At 34.1% G+C, this 21067-nt stretch overlaps 1 protein-coding gene across 2 annotated transcripts in view; it reads left to right on the forward strand.

Moving 5' to 3' along the window:
- LOC18601194 overlaps nt 1-21067 on the forward strand; it is a 33378-nt gene that overhangs the window by 8435 nt on the left and 3876 nt on the right. For both annotated transcript variants that reach the window (XM_018119599.1, XM_018119600.1), the window contains 10 exons: nt 5658-5758; nt 7016-7094; nt 8666-8677; nt 8878-8943; nt 13317-13385; nt 13480-13536; nt 14859-14936; nt 17749-17846; nt 17928-17973; nt 20102-20226. In XM_018119599.1, the coding sequence (XP_017975088.1) occupies nt 5658-5758; nt 7016-7094; nt 8666-8677; nt 8878-8943; nt 13317-13385; nt 13480-13536; nt 14859-14936; nt 17749-17846; nt 17928-17973; nt 20102-20226 (731 nt within the window). The remainder of the gene's footprint in view (nt 1-5657; nt 5759-7015; nt 7095-8665; nt 8678-8877; nt 8944-13316; nt 13386-13479; nt 13537-14858; nt 14937-17748; nt 17847-17927; nt 17974-20101; nt 20227-21067) is intronic.

A 21067-nucleotide genomic window follows, 5' to 3' on the forward strand; every position in this document is an offset into this window, starting at 1 on the left:
TCTGTCACCTTGCTCTATAGTCCTTCTTCTAACAGCAATGGATCCCTCACTATTGGTAGCTTGAGCAGGAGAAACATCATCATCACCATTGTCATCTTCATCATCATTCAATGCACTGAAAGCTTTTGAAGCTACCCTTGTTGCTGCAAATGCAACTTCCTCAGTTTCTATGTTCTCCACTACATCAACTGGTGACTCCGCTCTTTCCCCAGTTGCTCTATCCTTCCCAAATATAAAGGCTAATTGATCAAAGTGAGGGAAAGGATTGTTTCTAAGTCCTGCAGCAGCTGGGTGACTCTATATATATAATCAAATTTAAGGCATCAAAAAACCATGCAAAACCAAATATATGCCTGACTTTAGAATATAATAATGTTGTAAAATAAATTAGAATCATTACCTTAACCCAACCAATCCAAACATCATCATCACAAGTAACACATTTTTTGACATCATTCCAACTGAATCCAGAATCGGAATGCGATATCATCTCAGCAATTTCCCTATATTGTGTCTTCTACAACCTCATTCTAGAGTTAATATGAGGGATAGCCTTTATGTTGCAATTTGAGATCTTTTCTTTCATCCATTTCTCAAGTTGTTGCAAGTAACTAGGCTTGAATGTCCCATTATCTCTACCCCAACTTCATTCACAAGATCAATGCAGCAGTCAATTAAGACTCCATCTTCAATAGGTGTCCACTGATGGGTCAATTTTTTGCTTGTCCTTCCTAATCCTTGAGATGATGCAACTTCCATCTACAAATATGAAACATAATATGGAAACGGCATAATAACAAATATATAGTATACAATAGTTAATTCAATATTAAAGAAGAAACATAACTTATCTAATTAAGAACAAATACAAATACGTCTCAATCAACATAAATTTGAGTTATTACAAATAAAGCATACAACTTTTGTTGAACTAAATAAAAAATTAAGTTTCATTTCTAGAAGCTATCCAATCATTCCACATTTCTTGTGCCAAGTTATTTCTCCAAGTAGTCCATGCATTTGATGTCTCAATGTATTGGATCATATCTGCATTTTCCATCGCTTTTGATTCCACATACTCTTCATCCATTTCATCCTCAAGTGGATCATGTGTCATTTCTTTCCTAATGTGATTGTGTAACAATGCACAAGCAGAGATAATTCTACATTTTGTTTTTACTGGGTAACAAGACTTCTCTCTAAGTATTACCCATCTCATCTTAAGGAATCCAAAACATCTCTCAATAACATTCCTAGCACCAGAGTGTTTGTAATTAAATAGTTCTTCTTTTGAATGAGGAGTGCGATTTTGTCTCCATTCATTCAAATGATAACGCTGACCTCTATATGGAGTTAAAAACTCCTCTCTATTTGTATCCCCAGCATCACATAAGTAGAAAAAACCTATGATAAAAAATTTATTCTTAGTACATCACTCTGAACAATGTCGAGCTAAAATAGTTAATAATTTAATGTATATTTTTCTCATACCTTTTGGGATTTTCAATCCATTTTTTCTAGATATTGCATCTCGAAGAACCCTAGAGTCTGATGCAGAACCCTCCCATCCAGGTAAGATATATATGAATTGCATATCCTGTGAACATACCCCTAACACATTTGTAGCAATTTCATTCTTTCTTGTTCTGTATCTAGGCTTATCAATTTCCAGGGCATTAACTTTAATGTAAGTTCCATCTAAAGTATCTAAACAATTCTATCGTTTCCAATAGAATAATGACAAAAATTATCCTTTAGTTGCATTTTTAATAGATTCTTATACTCAAGCTATAAATGTTTTAAGAAATTTTAGTTTACCTTAAACCATTTTCATCTGAAGTCAATTGAATTCTCAGGTACAAGCTTTGGCTTCTTTAGCAGTGTTGATTGCAATCTTAAAACAGAATTCAAAACTAAACCAAAATGCCTACTCACTGTCTCACCACTTCTAACAAATTCTCTCTTTATGATCCTATTATTTGCATGATGAGAAATGATGTACAAAAAGATAGCCACCATTTTCTCAACATTCATGTTTTTTGTTGGTGTAAGCCTACCAATGCATTGAAGCATATTACATAGTTTATAAAATGCAGCTCTATCCATTCTAATGTTTTCAATGCATGTTAAATTAGAATCAAACACCATTCTCCTAAAATTCAATTGCCTAATAATGTCTCTTATAAGTATTAGTTTTGAATTTTTTACGCTTTCTAGTATTCATTAAAATATGATAAAATCCTTGAACCAAAGTATTAGCTAAAAGTATCATGTTGAACAGCTCAATGGCTGATACAATAGCAGACACGATCGTTGCAATTTGCTTTTGAGAAAACCCTTCCATTGTGTGAACTAATAATATAAAAAAATAATTAAAATAATGAAATATAAACATTATACAAAAACAGCATATGGTAAGCACAAAGTTAACTTTTCATGTCCACCTTACAAATATTCAATTTAAAAACAGCATATAGAAGGATCCATTTTTTATATGCAGGGAATATGTTGGATAAATTTAATGTAAGTTCAATTATTACTAAAGACGATTTAATGGTAGTAATCAAAGGCAAAAAAAAATAAGATTGCACTGCAAGAAGCAGGACTCAAACCCGAGACCAATAATGCAAGCGTCGCTAAGCAATTAACCACACAACCAACTAAACAAATTGTGATAGGGTGCAACCAAAAGTTGATATAACGACTGGCAGTAACAACTAAACCTTTTTGCACTCTTTTCTTGCACCTTAAAATTTAAAAAAATATTGCAATGGTTTCTTACTGTCAAGACCAAATTTACCCTAAACAAAATAAAACACATGGGAGGTCAAATCTTAAAAAAAAAGGTAAAAAAAGAGTAAAAATTCAAATTCAGGGTTAAAATAAGGTTTTTTGGGGTCAAAATGGCAGCAAACCGCCTTTGGTTGTTTGTCAACGTGTAGATCTCGAAAAGTTACATGGATTTAAAAAAAAAGCACCCCGATTGGACAACCGAGCACAAAGTTACGACCTTTTGAAGTTGAGACACTTTGTGACCCAAAACAACCGAAATATTGTAACATTCTTTACTAACTAGTCACGCAATGGCTATCAACTAGTCACGCAATGCTTTATCAGAAATTAGTTACGCAATGCTTTATTAAAAACTAGTCACGTAATGTTCAAAGTCAGTCACGTAATGCCTATCAACTATTCACGTAATAACTTATCAGAAACTAATCACGTAATGTCTTATCAAAAACTAGTCACGCAATGCCCAAAGTCAGTCACGCAATGCCTATCAACTAGTCACGCAATGACTTATCAAAAACTAGTCACACAATATTCAAAGTCAGTCACGCAATGCCTTATCAAAAACCAAGCACAAAGAAGATGGCCATGTCTTGACGGCATCATGGATTTGGCAATGCTAGGTACAAGTTTTGCTGCTTTCAGCATTTCTAATTGGATAAAACTTGAAAACTATTTAACTACCCATATTTTGTTGAGGGAATAAAAACCAAAAATTGCAATACCAAAAATTGCAACCAAACACGCAGCATTTTATTTCATCACAATTACCTGTGCCTCTTGTTGAAGATTAGCCCAGAAATCCAACCTCTCTTGCCGATCAAGGGTCAAATTGTTTTAGTGATAAACTCTAAAATATAAATATGAAAAAAGCCCAAATTAACAGAAAAAATACAGATTAAAGAATAAAAGAAGAAGATAAAAAAGGAAAAAGAAAAAGAAGAATGGAAGATTTCAACCCATAATTTCAGATGATGAAGAAGCAGAGCTAGAAGAAGGAGGAGCGACTTTAGCAAAATGGAGAAGAAGCAGCAGACCTTCAACCCCAAAAACGATGTTTTGCTTTGAATTGTGAGTAATTTTTTTAAAAGATGATGGGTAAAAATGTCCTTAAAGACATTGCAGAGTACAATGTAATGTGATTGCATTGGTTTTGGATTGCAATCACATTACATCCATTGGCTGCAATGTGATTGCATTACAATCTTATATTGCAGTAATCTGTTACAAAACAAACACTGTAATGTAATTTAATTGAGCATATTATAGGGAATGTGACTTTACATCCCTTATACCAAACGCAACCTACTTGAAAGTGGTCTTGCAAGCTAGTTTGAAGGGAGAGAAACTCTCTCTTTCTAGAGTAGGTTCGGCCAGAGCTGGAACAACATGAGGGAGGTGTTTTTTGAGGATTTTGATGGGAGAATATGAAAGAGGATGGTTGAAAACCTTGGAAATGAGCTCAAGAACACTATATTTAGAGTTCAAATAAGTGAGATATAAAGAAAACAAGGAGAACAATGGAGAATACCAAATGACAGGCTTGGGGGAGAGGTGAAGAAGAAAGAAAGAAAGTAGGGTTTTTATACCTAGGGTGTATTAAGGGTCTTGATAAATAACCCTTTTGCCTTTAAGGGCTATTTTACACATTTTTACACTAGGAAATGTCCACTGTGATTTTCTTTATGCCACTGATGACTAAAGTTTCAAAAATCTATGAAAAGTTATAAATTCTACTTTTGGATGCATAATTACCATTTTACCCTTAGTATGAAAATTACTTCTTTTCCTCCATCAATCTCTCTATTTTTTTTATTCCTTTGCTTTTCTAACTTAAATAAGCTTTAATAATATGTGAAAATTTAATCCTAGAAGTCCATCAAGGATTATCTTAAATATGTTTAAATTTATTATTTTGCCCTTTTGGTCAAATGATCATTTTACCTCTATAAGAAAAATTAAGGTTTCAGTGATTTGGTTCAGCAGGTTAGTTTTCCTTGTAGACTAAATTCAAGCTTTTCAATGGACATGCTTAGCTATTTCTTTCTATCTCATGGTATGCTCAGGTTCAGCTGAGTGGGTGTACCTATTCTCCTTATTTACTGCTCAAGCTCTCCCATGGAGTCAACTCTATTTTTTTTTTTTTTTGCAGAATGCAGAGCGAATCTGTCTGAATTTTCACCTGTGATGTTTGAATTGCGCAGAAGTCTAGAGTTAGTGTGCCCAGAGAGTTCATAGTTTGTGGTAGCCAAACCTGATTTTGGTAGTAGGTAGTAAAAAGTTATCAGCTAGGTATTATTTGATATTGTTCGGTAACATTAAAGCTATGATCACTTGGACAAACATGTCAAATCCTTTAGTTGTATTCCCCAGCTGTTAACTTCTATTTCGATTTTGGATGTTCTTTCATCAGTTTCACTTGCTTGCTGCTTACAGTAATTGCTCAATAACAAAGTTGATGGTGTTGTTGAATTTTTTGGTTTGTATGTGTAATGTTTTTGTGCCCTAGAGCTTTTGTCATGAGTGGTCTTTCTCAAGCATATTGAAATTCTCAAACTTTTACTAGTTTGAAAATTTTAATAATTGGTATATTATGTGTGCCCCTCCTGTATTAAACAGCGCAAATCATGTTAGCCTGTGTTGGAAAGTTTAGCAGATGATTAGTTGTCTTATATTTCCTCTAGTTGTCCTTATTGACCCAATGAAACAGAGTAATGCAGCCAATTCTTTTTGCTCATCAAAGTTGTGATTGAAAGTTTTTTTTTTCTTTTCTGATTCTGTTCATTTGCATTGCATTATAGCTGCTTCTATTTAAGAAATTCATTACCTTTTTCTGTCTACTTTTTTTCCTCTTTCATCCTTTTCAGGCAGAGCTTTACAGAGTTAAAAAGGCATTTGACAAGGCAGAACCTTTGTATTTAGAGGCCATCAACATACTAGAGGAGGCATTTGGCTCTGAAGATATACGGTATCTAGTGTGATTACATTGTGAACTATGACATTATTCGTATATCATAAGGATCAGATCTCTGGTACATTCATTTTGCACAGTTGTCTTTCAAATGATATTTTAGATTTCATTAAGATGGCATATTTAGGTGCATTTGCAAACTTATATAACTTTATAATAATTATTCATGTTTCTGATGCCATACAACATACAGCATCTTCATTTCTTTAAGTGTTATAACTGCCAATTCTGGTTAGGATTTGATGCAGAAGAAACTAAAGCTAATTCAAAGTAGGTTTCAAGGAGAAGACTAAGATTTGGTAATTCGATTACCTTCTTACTTTGGTGTCAGGTCTAGTTTGTGTTAAGAAAGTAATTCGCATTGAGAAATTATCATGAGGAAAGAAGGAATCGGCAGGATAAGAGAAAAGCATAGAAGAGATGAGAGATTGAGAATCCTAGGAACTTAGTTTCAGTAATCATTCAAATAGGTAACTTCAGCTCAGCTCCATGCATTTTGCTTGTTTTAGTGGAAGAAAGAGATTGTTGTTTTGATTATTAAATTCTCATTGAAATTGGTCTTATGTTAGAGAAGACCTTAAATGTTTAGAAATTGATGTCCTAACTCAATTCCCGATATTAGAAAACATTGAATATGGACCAAGTAAAACCAATTTAAAAGTTTAAGATGCTACAGCCTATTAATGCTACAGCCTTCAGCGAATGGTGCTAGCAGCAATGTTTAGTATTGGGCAACAGTATCTTGCCTATTTTTCCAATTATTAAGGAAAATATTATCGATAGGGAACACTAACATTTAGAAGAATCAAGCTAAAGGAGTAAAGGAAACCCTAGGAATTAAAAAATGCTCCTATTTTGTTCAAAATTTTTATACTGTTGATGGTTATTAATGGAGATGATCTTTGTCCAAACATGAAATCTATTTGGAATTTATCTCCTTAAGGAAATAGGTAATTGGTGTTTTGTTGACGTAGTGCATTTTCCAATTTATGATTCAAAAAGGTAGATGTACCAGAAGACAGATACTGCACACACAAATAAACATTCATTGCTGTTATTAACACAGTTATAAGTTCTTCCATTGTACCTTATTAGTTATAAATTCTTCAATTGACATCCTTCAACTAGCATGTGTAAGGTTTTGCTATGTCTATGTTCAGTGACTTTGATTTGATTGTCTGGGTGCTAGCAATTACCTACTTAATATTTTTTATTTATATTTGCTCATTAAACTCCATTATCGTAATAATACAGTGTAGGAGTTGCCTTGCACAACCTGGGACAGTTCTATCTTGTCCAGAGAAAACTGGAAGAATCTCAGATGTGCTATGAGGTAATTGAATATGGTTAGAGGAGCATTAACTTAGAGATTTTTTTTTTTTTGATAATCGATATTTCTGTCTGTACCAGTTTCCCTCTAGTGGATTGTACAAGTAGTTTTAATCATATATTCCGTTGTTGGAGGTGCCTCTTTTTTTCATTTTTAAAGAATTCTTTTGCATTGTTAAAGACATGTAACTATTGCATTGGTATGATGATATCTGCACCAATATCCTATTAACTTGTTTATGAATGAAATTTTGGGTAGCTAGTTGGGTATACATAGGATGTTTGGTGGAGAAAACTTTTCTTTCTTTTTCACGTTGCTTTCACTATGTCATTACTTTTTGTCACAAAGACTGCTTATATGAGTAATGAAACATGTCATTAAGAGAACACACGAAGAAGGTAATGAATGACTATGGAATTCAGAATTTTCAACCCATATGGGAGTAGTTAAAGGTTGCAGTCTTAAACAACTCTGGTGTGAGACACCAGAAAGGAGAAACTGAAGTTACCAGTAACTTTTTCTACAAAAATTGATCAAAAATAGTATCAAAGCTTAGTTAGTGTCTAGTGTGTTAAGCTGAGGATTACAAAGTTCAGTGATGTTCCAGATGTGGAAATGTTATTTAACTTGATAAAAAACACATTTCGTACTATGGTAGAGGCTGTTGGTTGCATCAATGCACAAGCTTTCTTAACCTTCTAGTCCTTAGGCTTTGGTATTCTTTACTTCATCTATAGAATTATTAGTCTTTAAATACTGATATTATTATTCCTTATAATTTTGTTCCTTTCAACTGTTGCTAGTTGTTTGTTATTTGTAGTTTGCATCTAGCAAGTAGACAAGGTTTTAACTGGAAGACTGAGGTTATATTGTAATGAGACAGCTCCTTAGTTGTTATTAGTGGAGAACTTGGGTAGTTTGCTGCACCGTAAGAATGATTGAATAGCATGTCACTGCTCTGATTATTATGTCATCTGGATTTCAGACAATCGCAGTATTATGACATTTAAATAACCACTCATTTTCAGTTAAACTTAAAAATTGGCAATAGCTAGTCTTTTTCTAGTGCCCCTGCTTCATTATTTGTCCCCAAATCAAAGTATTGTATGTTCTCCCTTGGTTGGGAAAGGGGATGTCTAGTTGAGCATCTAATTATATTTTAACTTGTAACTCATACCTTTTTTTTTAATTTTATTATTATTTTTATATCCTTGTTTTAAACGTGAAGTATTTAATTCTAAATATTCCAGCTATCCTTTGATAGATTAAATTTCTAAATGCTTCCCTACTTTTACACTTGCCTAAACATGTAGAAATGCTATTTATTTCATGTCTATTGGGATTTTAGTCAATTTTAGCTTCATTAACAATTTGTTTGTATTTGGCTCAAAATTCTATGGTGCATTACAGTAGATTTTAACTTAATTGAATTCATTAGCATTTTTCTTCTATGTTAGACGTATGTTGAAGTTGATTTACCAATAATATTTTTCTACTAATAGTTTCTGACAACTTGATCTAACATGTTTTTTTGTCTTTGTTTTGTTTTTTTTTTTGGATAATTCCTTGAACAGCGTGCTTTAAAGGTATGAATCAGATATTGACATAGTTATTTTTTCATGTAGATATGTATATGCATTACGAACAGAGACACATATAGGATTAGAAAAAAGTTTCTTTTTAGTGTTTTCAACTTAAATGAACTTTGTAACTCAAAATTGACATTTGTTTCCTTTTCTCAATCATTTCTTTGGCATGACTAAAACTATACTACATAATGGTTCAGATCAAGGGACGTGTTTTGGGACATAGCAACATAGATTATGCAGATACAATGTATCACCTTGGCACGGTAATTTGTCAAATCTCCATATTATTTTAGTATCCTATTTTTGTTGCTACTGCCCCTTGGATTATTAATCATTTCTTTTTCTTGTGTTCTGCTCATTTTACTTTTCAATTATAATAGAAATCAATTATCACATCAATATAACCACATGAAACGTAGCTTCACTACTATGCCCCTCAGCACATATATGGATATCAATTGTCACATAAATTTATTCATGTGACATGTAGCTCTGCTATCATTCCCCTCAGTCACATTAATATCTATGTCAAGACATAATCAATTCCTTATCTAGCCTCTAGACATTTAAATCATCAATCAAGTCAAATCCCATCATATACTAATTCTCTATATAATGCATGCAAACTCACACTATGCACAAAGCAACATATACTCAATTTCACAAAGTATATGGAATGGCAACATATTCAATTATGCTCGGGCAATACACTACATAAAAGTTTGTTCCTTATGTAGTTATTTATAAAACATGTATATCTATGTGCCTTTCACATTTCACAGTAAATCAAAATTCTAGGCACATTTCGACAAATCAATAATCATGTATTTCCATGAAAATTGTTTAATGCAAGCCCACTCACCTAGTGTGCCACCAACCACAATTTAGAATCACCTAGCTCAGCTCCTCTAGCTATCAATTTTCGGAGCTTCAGTGCGACTTTAGGCAACAAATTATACCGTTAATTTCAAGCATTCCTTAATCTTCAACAAGTCCTTTCACAACCAAAATTTCATTATCAATTATGTGATTTCACTTAAACATGATCAATTTCGAAACTAGTTGAATGAACCTCATCTTCCACCATTTTACAATTAATCTTTCAATTTCAGTACATAACATCGACAACACAATCTAATACACCATTGTCCAGCCTCAACAACACAATTTCAAAAATACAATTCAACTGGTCCTTACCTTAATGAACCATGGAAATTAACTAACCAAGACTCCTAACTTATGGAGCTTGTACAAGTTGCAAGCTTATAAACAAAGATTTTAGACTGATTAAATTGAAGACGACAGCCCAATAAACTCAAATCTCACCTAAACTCCACTTACCATTATACCAACCAAGTCTAAAATATATTATTTTTATATTTTATATTTTATTTATAATTAATTATGAGGAAACTTGTGGCTAACTTGCTTGGTGAAGAAAATTACTTGAAAGTCAAGTGTGAAGGTCTAGGCTTGGAGGGGGAATTATTTGAAGGTTAATGTAGGAGAAGGCTTAGCTTGAAGCACAAGGGAGTTCGTTCATTTTTAATTTCTCATGGCTTCCTTGTCACCCGAGGATGTCAATGTGGTAGGAAGAAAGAACATGGTGAGAACTAAGTCTTGGAGGAGTGAAAAGAATTTTCTTTTTTTTGATACTTGCCGGAGAATGGAAGAAAGGAAAATGGCTTTTAGAAGTATTGGAAGAATAAACAAAAGGATTGGACAGAACATGTTACATGATCCACTTGTCTTTGGAGGAATGAAAAGGAATATGCAATAAACGCTTTAAGAACCCTTGCGTGGCATGCAAGATATGTGCCACATTATTTTATTGCTTTTTCTATTAATGGGCTAGAACAATGTGGCATGCAAGAAGCATGCCGTATTATTTTATTATTTTTCTATTAATGGGCTAATTGCCCATTAACCCTTGCATCTTTCTTCTTTTCTTATTAGTTTGTCTTCTTTTGTTCTCTTCAGTTAGGTGCCTCATTATTTTCTTTTCTTCTTGCTATTTACCTTAGTAATTCCATTGTTTTGCAATATAATCCTTAAATCTTTTCTTGATTTTGCTATTTAGTCTTTTTTTAATTCCTTTGTTTGCAATGCAAACCTTCATTATTTCAATTTAATCCTCCCATGATGCAATTTAGTCCTCCATTGTTGTATTACTTTTCCTTATTTTAGCAATTTCATTCTCCTTACATTCAATAACATTAATCTTTTATGCAGTTGCATCATTTTTCTTGCAATTGCATCATTCTTCCTTCCATGCCATCTCCATTCTTTATTTTCTATTCTCTCATTTTTTTCAATTTAGTATGCCAACAGTGAGATTTGAAGTAATTGACTCTTAAAACATCATTTTCCTTATTCTCTTATTTTCTCCTTTCTCTCATTTTATTTTTGAGCTCACCAAGATGGTTTTCCAATTTAATTAACCGTATCAAGAAATTCAGGTTTTCACATTCTCCCCCACTTATAAAATTTTGGTTCCCGAATTTAAGCCAATTGTAACTGTCCTCAATTTCCAGAATAATTATGGTTACCTTGCCTCAACTTATCAAATCGATTGTCACTTACATGATTATGGCATAACACTTTCACTGAGGCTGGTTTACTTAGACCCAAAATTCCTTGACTTGTCTGCTCAAGACTTCATTATTTAATGTAGTTTAAAGACATAACATGATTTGCACTTGGCTATCGTTGCCTGTTTGATCTCATAGCTATTTTGTCACGATCGATGTAGGCGGAATAGCAGGTGTCCACTACAACAGTTCCTGTTTACCACCATACCTGCTCGGTGACAATAGATGACATCCATTGGGGCATCTACGGGCGGAACAACAGCACCGTCCCTGTTATCCCCTGAAAAGAATTCCCATTGCAAGCAAGAACTATTCAATAAACGTACAAAGTAATCCGTCAATTACCTCAAATTCATTTGCCTAATCCATAAATCTCAAGTCACTACTCGCATTGTACAAAACTACCATGAAATCATGTAGTCTTATCACAGTAGAAATCTTTCTTGTGTATTAAGTTAACAAGGTCATCTTAGCCAAACATACTTGCATATCCCCAAATGTATCAAGCTATCTCATTACTTCTGACCCAACATGGTCGTCCCGTACAAGGACATACTCACATGCCTTAGGGTACTTGTTCTAAATCAGCCTTCTCAAAATATTGTTGGTTGACTACATCTCTCAACCTTTATGTGCCATATAGGCTAAAGTCTCCCATTAGAAAGAGTAGTACTTTTTAGTTATGCATTGCCTTAACAAATCTCAAACTTATTTAGGCTGAAGTCTCCCATCAGAAGTAGTACTTTACAGTTATGCATTGTCCTAACAAATCTCAAACTTTTATCAATTGGAAACTAACTTCATGGCTTGTTGCTAACGATTTACTATCATGATGGTCCAACTACCATCTTACTCCATGTTGAGCAATTTCTCTCTTCACAACCACCTATCATTTAGCTAATTGTGAGGTTAAAATATTCAAAATTTTCTAAGACACTCCCAAGTTACTAGTGCCAATGTCCATAATCCTCTAGTAGGTCGCATTCCCATGGTGCATTACATGTACCCTTAACGAATGGATCAATATTGTTACTAACATATTGGAAACAAATATTGCGTACATATTCATAGATGTTTCGGCTCTAGCAGACCTAGTAGTCCTGTTTTATCTACCATGGCCCTTAGCCACAGGGTACGTGATCCTATTAACGTTTCGTTAGGAGCGTTGTACTCCAAAATCTTTCTAACAGTGGCTCATGTCTTAGGTGGCATTCTTCCCTAGACAAGAGTAGACACTGATCAATTTCCCTTACAATTCATACTCAATCACTAGTTAAGGGTAGGTTTCTAAACAACATGAGATTCCTCGTAGCCTCCTGCTTGTGGGTTGCCACGTGGAACACAAACCACAAACAAGACTCTACACAAGACCCCAACTCTCCGTTGTACAGATAACACCCCTAGGACTCATCTAAACCTAGGGCTCTTAACATGGCGTTGAACTGTCACCATATGTTTTAAAAGGGAGAGAGATTTGCTTGGTGCAAAAGCTAGTTGGTAGCATTGAAGTTCTTTTATATGTTACCTTTGAGCAAGAAGCATTGTCTAATTTTAGACAAAAATTTAAAAAATAGTGTCTTTGTCATTTGCACCTTTTTTTTTTTAATTTTGTTTAATTTCTTTATGTCGGCACAATTTAGAGTTTGTCAACCTTATATAAATAGGTACTTTTTATCAGACTTTTGAGGTAGCTTTTGACACTTGAGATGTTTTCATTTAAGACATGAATATAGAAACTTGAGTTTTGTGACTTTGGCAATTGATTTTCTGATATATTAGGTGTTGGGTTTGAGATTATTGATGCTAGATCAATCTTCTAATTTTTTTCTTGAACAATGATTCTAACCTGTAATTTGAATTTGAAATATGTTTTGTTTGTTCACACTGCAATTGTACCAGGCAAGAATGTATTATAGTGATGCCCTAGCGCTACAATAGACATTACAATAATCTACTCAGCTTCTTTGTTTTACTCTTTGTCTTGGTCTCTGTTCTAAATAATGTACTTTATTTTCATGTTAGAGTGACTTGTAGTTTAACTGCAGGTACTATATCTCCAAGAAAAAGTAACGGACTCTGAGGTCCTTATTCTGGATTCCATCAGAATATTAGAGGTGCATTACTTTTTCGGTCAAAATTAGTGTCAAATGGGTGTTATGGTATTGTATTTGGTGTTTCCAGATCTTATTAATGTTTTAAAATATCCAGGAAGGTGGTCAAGGGGAGTCAATAGCATGCATCAGGAGATTACGGTACCTGGCTCAGGTTGCAATTCATGTCCTTTCTGTAGCGTTTTTGGTATAATTTGAATAGTATTTTTTCCCCATTACTAGATGATTGTAACAACAATGCCAAGGGAACAGCCCTAGATTTTATAGGAGTTTTACCTGGTTAGACTAATGAAAAAGACTCCATTATACTCATTTTGCGGATCTCTTGAGGTGAAATGGGAGTTTATTATCATGGCACTTGCTTCTTAGTTCTGATTGTAGTTTTCTAGTGGCTCTTGGTCATGTAAGGCAGCCAAAGGGAGGCCATTGTTTGAAAATTTGACGGTAGTTCACTTCCTTTTGTCAATTTAAAATTCCACCTACTAAACTAAACACTTGGAGAAACAAGATTTCTTTGCTTGTTAAGCTAGTTATGGGATTTAGACAGCCATAAAAGTTTTAGTTGAATTGTCACGACCTTATATCAGGCCCACCTATATGCAGTTTTAATGCTCATCCTTTATGGCTTTTCCTCTTATGTGAAATGTCTATTCATCTGTTTGTTGACTATGTAAAAAATCCTCACTTTTTAAGATATCTGTAACGAACGTATACAAGTTGAGTGATTTGTTTGGGAATGGAAATTATAGTACTCCCTTTATCCCATTGAAGTTGGCATATATGGAAAACGATAAAAATTGAGTCTACACCTTAAGAAAATGTAAAATTTTATGTACAACTTATTACTTACTTTAACATTCAATGCTGAGAGACTCTAGTGTATAATTTTTCATACAAGATGGTGCACCTGCTTGAATGTTTAGTTCATTTGATAATCTATGCTCCATTTTTTTAAACACATGTTGTACCGATTTTTTCCTGTTTGTGGCATTGTACCTAATTTTTCATTTACCTGTTATCTGGTTACTGTGCTTCGTTGCCTTCCATCTGTATGACCTGATGCAGGAGCACTCCGGAAGTCATCTATATTAGTAATTTTATATTTTTTCTGTTTTACCTTTTGTTTATAATTTTGTAATTATTTTTATTTTATTAAGTGTTCATTTGACTAGCATGTGATCTTTTAATGAGTTTGAATGGATAGGATTAGATGGAATTTATTTCTGATCCCAAGGGCTAGGATTAAAAGGTGCCATAACCTAGTATAAATAACTTTTTAGACTCATTTGGCAAGCTGTAGTATACTTAGATATTTTTTGTTAGTGGTTCTACAACCTGAAACTCTAGTTTTTCTTGTTCTAACTTCATTTTTACATCTTAGCCTTTATTCTGGTTTTCTTAACTTTTTTTATTTTCTTTTTATTTATACTCCCATACTACATCATGATCACTTACATTGTTAATGTTTTTTTCTAGATGTATATAAAATCCAATCGTACTGCCGAAGCTGAAAATGTACAGAGAAAGATCCTTCATATTGTGGAATTATCTAAGGTTTAATTTTTTCTCTTTGCCTCATATATGTACATGTATATATATGTGCTTAATTGCTATTATACATATGTTTGTAGGTATGTGTAGGTGTTGGTGAATCTGGTTGTGAAATTCTTACCCTCTCAAGAGTTTTTTATTATATCTTTTCAAGCAAATTTTGTTTGAAGTTGAAATTATATAGACTTACATAACCTTTTTGTATCTTGTGAAGAAACTCCTATTATCCTACTTGTTGATTTTAGAAGCGCTCTTATGGTCTGTTTATCAGCTTCTCCTACACAATTTGTTTCTTGAGGAAAGAATGTCTTGTTTCTATTTGGAAGATTTTGGAAATAGCTTCCCAAGACAAATCATTTTCCACTTTCATTTCCCATTTCTTCTGGTTGATGAATTGTCTACTGAAACTATTGAGCAATATCTAGGGAAGATTTAATGATGATTTTTTAAATGCTTGTTGTGGTTAATCACGCCTGACCTTTCCACTAACAGTGTGCTTGGATAGATAGGAGAGAGGAGAAAAGAAGAATTTTAGGAGAAAATGAAGTGACTTGAAGTGAAATTGAATCAATTCAACATCTCTTGTTGTTTGGATGGTAAAGGAGTGGAGTTATGATAGTACAATTTTTTGACCCAGGTTCTATTGAACTTAAATGATATATTTGTAAAAATTATATTGACTTAAATTAGTGAGTTTTCCTTTCTCTCCAAATTTCACAGCTTTCTGAGACGAGATAAAAAGTGGTTAAAGTATAAGCAATAATCTCGCTTTTCTTTTGTTCACTTCTCTCTGGAATTGGGTATTCAAACATGTAAAAATTTTATCATATCTCTCCATTTTACTTCTCTTCTGCCCACTACTCTCAATCCAAATACATTGTGAATAATCTCAATGTCATTCCTCTGTTAGCCATATGGCAGTGTGATTTAGGACTGATATTGAGTAATCACTGTGTCGCTTTTTGGAGGTATTAAGTCAAGAAAATGTCTAAGGCTTTGTAATTACGGTAGAAAGATAGGTTGGTTAGAGGTTATAAAGGACCTTTTTTTTTAAACTGGGATTGAACTTTGAAGGAAAATGATGTGGAGATGTCCACTAAAAATGGGTTGTTTTTGAAGAACTCAGAATCCTGTGTCATATGGACTGCATGAGAAGTATGGTTCTCTCACAGGAATAGACTATTGGTTTGTGCTTTTCACCAATCTTTGGGGCCAGGAGGTGGCAGGAAGAGATTGTTTGCACACTTCCACTTTCCAGAAGTGTAAAGTGTGAGATGAGCTCTCCTTTTGGGGCTTTATCTTTTGTTGGAGTTATGTTGACTTAAATTTTTACTGGAAGCAAGTAAGGAATTCATGTGCCCCCTCAAAGGTGGCTTTTTTTTTCTCTTTGGACTGTCATGATTGTGAAGATTTCATGGCTGGTAATTTTGTTAGGAGGAAGAAATTCTTTGCTTATTGGTTTTGCATAGGCAGACAGATTGAAAAAAGTTTTCATATGAATAGCAAGAGAATTATTGTTCCCTCACTGTCATAGACTACCTATCTGTCCTTTATATTGGGCTAGTCAAGTAGGTTGGTAGGATGGGATTCTGTGCACTCCTTCTAGAAGTAGAAAGTGTGATAAAACCAGTAGTATCAAGGAGTATGCCTACAAACACCTAGGCACTAATGTGCTGCACAAATAAAGCATCTAGCACCCCTTTGTGCAAGGTATCTTTGATGAGTTGCATGCCTTTTGCACCTAGGTGGCTTTTTCTGAGGCAAAAAGGCAAATAAGAAGTCATCCCGCCTCAAATGTCCCTTTGGTTTCTTTAGTTTGTAATTTCTTCATTAGCTATCTTTTAATAGTCAGAAAAGGGAAATATAGCTCTCTTTATAAGAATAAGCATTGGATTGTAAAGTCCATGCACAATTCTTTTTGTTGAGAAAAGCAAAAAACAAGTGTAAGTTTTTCTTTCATTTTTTCTGTATTAACTGTCTGACCGAAGAAAATCATGCCAAACCATGGATGCCATGTGCACAAAAACTTCCACAATCTTATTTCAGATTTAGAAGTTTCATGCATTGGACACGTCTTCACCCCTAATCGCAACCTGCTAACATTGTTATTAACGATGCTTGATCCTTTAAAAATTAGTTCCTTGCATCACTTGGGTTAGTGACCTTTTTGCACTTTGTACCTCAGGCACTGTAAGGGTACTAGAGCCTAGAGTGTCCCTCGCACCTTTGACAACTTCAAGTGAAACCTCTTTTTTTTTTTTCCTTTTTATTTGGTCCAATGGGCTTTGCAAGGACACTTACTTTAGACCTATTTTGCTCATTTTGGCACTTTAATCAGGTCATATATTCTCCTCTCTCTCTCTGAAGAGTTGATAATCTCTAACAGCAGTTTCTCTTTGCAGCACTCATTTTGCTGTTTGGAGTTTTACCCTGCTAACAAGTGTTAATGAACTTGTACCAACATGATACTGAGGTTCACTACTATATAATTTCTATAGCAGAGCACTCAAGTTAGATCTCCTACTTTATTACTTAACTCTGTAAATAGGGAGTTGAATGTGTGCATTTGGAAAAACTGTGATAGGAGCAGTCATACAAAAATATTATTATGACATTATTTAAATCCCAGTCACATGGTGAAGAACACGTTACGTGCTAAAGTTTCTACTAAGATTCTTATGAAATATGATTTAGAATTTTTTACTCCCAACAATTGCCAGAAGTCCCAAAATGCCTTCAGTATCCCATTGCTAGCGTCTTGAATTATTACTATTTGCTTTAGTCATTACCCCTTTTTTTTATTTTTTTCCCACAGGGATGGAACTCATTGGACACGGTAATTGCTGCAGAAAGGTTGGCGTTAACATTACAATCATCTGGGAGCTTAAAAGAAGCACAGGAACTTCTTGAAAGGTGGGTGATTTTGGTATTTATTCAACATTATGATTGTCTGTGGTTCTAGATTTTATAGTTTCCCTGCAATTTTCGTTGTAGGTGTCTTGATGCGCGGAAAACATTACTTCCTGAAGATCACCTCCAGGTATGGTGTTTTGATGCATACAGATAAGTATTATAAAGAAAATAGATTTGATATTATTTTGATGACTTTTTATGATTCAAGAAAGCATTTTCATTGTATGCTGGAATTCTAACAAAATTGATTACTAATTCCATAAAAAATTGGAATAAATCACCAAATTGAGGATTCTTATGCTTTTCAAGGTTTAGAGATTTCAAAGTAATTATCACTGTATGGTTTGTAGAGTTACAAAATAATGAATAGTTGCTTGTTTTCAACTTAAAATTAAGACCTTTTCTATGTTGATAAAAGATGCATATTTATTTTTTCTCAATCAAAGATGTAGATTTTATTAATTATCTTGAAACTGATACAATATCTTGGCATAGCCAAGTAATAAGGAAGACAGAACCCCAGCAGTAGTCTGTCATCTCACAACATGCCTAATGATCGCATCATATAAATCCAAATAACCACATTACAGGGGACCATAGTGAGAACAGGATATCCAATATTGATCCTTCGCACATAAGCACATAAACAGACTTTACAGTAGATGAAATAGACATTAAAATCAAAAGCATACACTTGCTAACAAGTAAAACCATTCCCTAGTAAGCACTTCATACCCATGAACCAATATCACACCAGGAGTATCACACTCCACACCTACAGCACATAACGCCATCATTTAACAAGGCTACCCAGAAATCTTATACTCCTGCAACTGGAAGCACTCCGAGGCACAACCATCGACCCCAAACATCAACCATTACACAAATAACGCCAAAAAATGGCCCTGCACACTCTACACACCGAGCACATCATAATAACACTATTATCAACAGATATCAAACCAAGGAGCCATACCAACACAGAACTCAAAGTATCACCACCGTGCATAAAACATTTCATCTCTGTCCACACCAAACCTAGCCAAAGCATCTGCCATGGAATTTGCCTTCCAAAGGATATGATGGAAAGAAAAGTCACCTATAACATTACAAAGTCCATCCATTTCATTGAAGGTTTTCCATAGGTTCCATGGCCTGAAACTACTTTCCTTTAGCCAAGACAAAGCTAGTTTTGAATCTGACTCAATAATAAGCTTGTTGGAGCCCACCCAAGCTGTAGATGCAAAGAGTTTAACAACATAAAAAATAACCATGAGTTCTGTGTAATTCAAGTCTTGTATTCACAATCGGCCACAAAACACGCCTTGTGCTTGGCCATTGGAGTCTCTAAGCACACCGGCGCACCCCTCCAGATCTGGTTTACCATGGATGGAGCCATGAACATTGAATTTAAGATCTAAAGATTGTTATTTTGGCAATTTAATTAACTTTTTGTTCTATTTCCGGTGTCAGTCATCTTGCATGTTGGAAAGAATATTTTGTAATCGAGGATAAACCAATGTAAAAAAAAAAAAAACTTCACCAAATAAATCCTCTTTTAAATTTTTATTTATGATACACATCTGTTTTTTGCTAAATTAGCACTAAAATTGAACTTTAAAAGTATGTCTTTATTGAGTGTGTTTTGTAAACATGTTTCATATAAAAATGTGAGCCAAATTCATCAAAGCATGTTTTCTTTCATGTTTTTAACACCGGAAGAGTTTGGTATATAACTTTAAAAAGTTGGATGCACCTGAGCATTTGGCTCATTGGTTGGTGCATTATCCCCCTGCCTAAAGAGTAGGGGTCGAATCCCCTCTCCCCCAATTATTAAAAAAAAAAAACTTTAAAAAGGTGGATGGCTTTGGCGAAAAAATAATTGTACTTGGATGCGTGTTATCATTGACTCAAATGTTCTGTGCATAAGTTCATGATTGCCTCTTTCCACTTTTATGTTTGATGCTCTGCTTTCTATGATATTTAAAAATTTTATGAGTAATTGGAAGGCTCCCATGGTGTTTAATGTTGTTCATGAGAAAAGCTTCAATGTTTGGATATATTCACTAACTTTATTGTTTTTGCACTTAATGGGTCCCAACATTCTTATAAATTTTAAAATATTCAATAATCTCTTTTGAATTGGTCTTTGAACGAGACAAACATTGGCAACAAAATTGAAGTATAAAGAGAATTTTACTTCTATCCTATTTTATGTAAATTAAAGCAGAATTGCTTTCCTTCTCTATGGACAGATCGGAGCCAACATGCTTCATATTGCTAGGGTGGTAATTAATTCCAATCAACATAGGAGGATGCGTGTTTCTGATGCAATTGCTGAGCTTGACAAGGCAAAAGGTCTTTTAAACAATTCAATGAGGTTAGTACTGTTTCATCACATCTAATGATCCTTGTTAAAAAAGCTTAAGCACTGTCCAACGAACATTAACAGGAAAGGAGAAAGAAGCTAAAACTAACTTGACTAAGGATATAGTCTCCAATGGAGCAAAGTGATAATGTAATCCTTGTAGCTGAACAGTTTAGTGGGAAAATTCATTGTTGTTTACATGTGTTGACTGTTAGGAATGCATGTTGTCCTTTCCTACCTCTACTTGTTTCTTTACAGATACTTTTTCTCACAGATGACTACCCAATTACTAATGACTGAAAATCAATCTGCTTTGGTGAATGATCTTTACCTAGGGTTTGAGGTGCTGCCATAACTAGTCAATTACTACTACATTCTACACTTATACTTGTCAGATGCCACATAAGCAGACTGGGTTAACGGTGTTTAAGGTTGGACTAAAATGATACATCATTTGAAAGTTCAGGGTGCAAACTGTACATTTTTTTTTTGTTCAGGTACCAATTTATAGTTAAATTTCCAAATTTTTATTAAATGTGGGTGCACCCGTGCATTTGTATGTCTCTGATTGCATGCATGTCTGTTGGTAACTGGTTGAGTTGGTTGCTGGCCCTCTAGAGTGTTGTGACTGGGAAAGCAGATTAATATGCTCGATGCTGGATCTTTGGGAACAAAAAGAGCTGGATTTTGGAAGGACTAGAAATCCAGAAATCCTGTAAAAAACGAGCAAGATGGTGTTGTTAAGAACATTTTGTTTGATTGGCTGTCTATTCTATTGTCCCTTTTGAGGTCTTTGAGCTGATTTATGGGCCTCTTTCATGTTTCCTCTTTTTGTGTCATCATGCCTGCATTT

Source organism: Theobroma cacao, chromosome 4, assembly GCF_000208745.1.
Source record: "Theobroma cacao cultivar B97-61/B2 chromosome 4, Criollo_cocoa_genome_V2, whole genome shotgun sequence".
In the NCBI taxonomy this organism is placed as follows: Eukaryota; Viridiplantae; Streptophyta; class Magnoliopsida; order Malvales; family Malvaceae; genus Theobroma; species Theobroma cacao.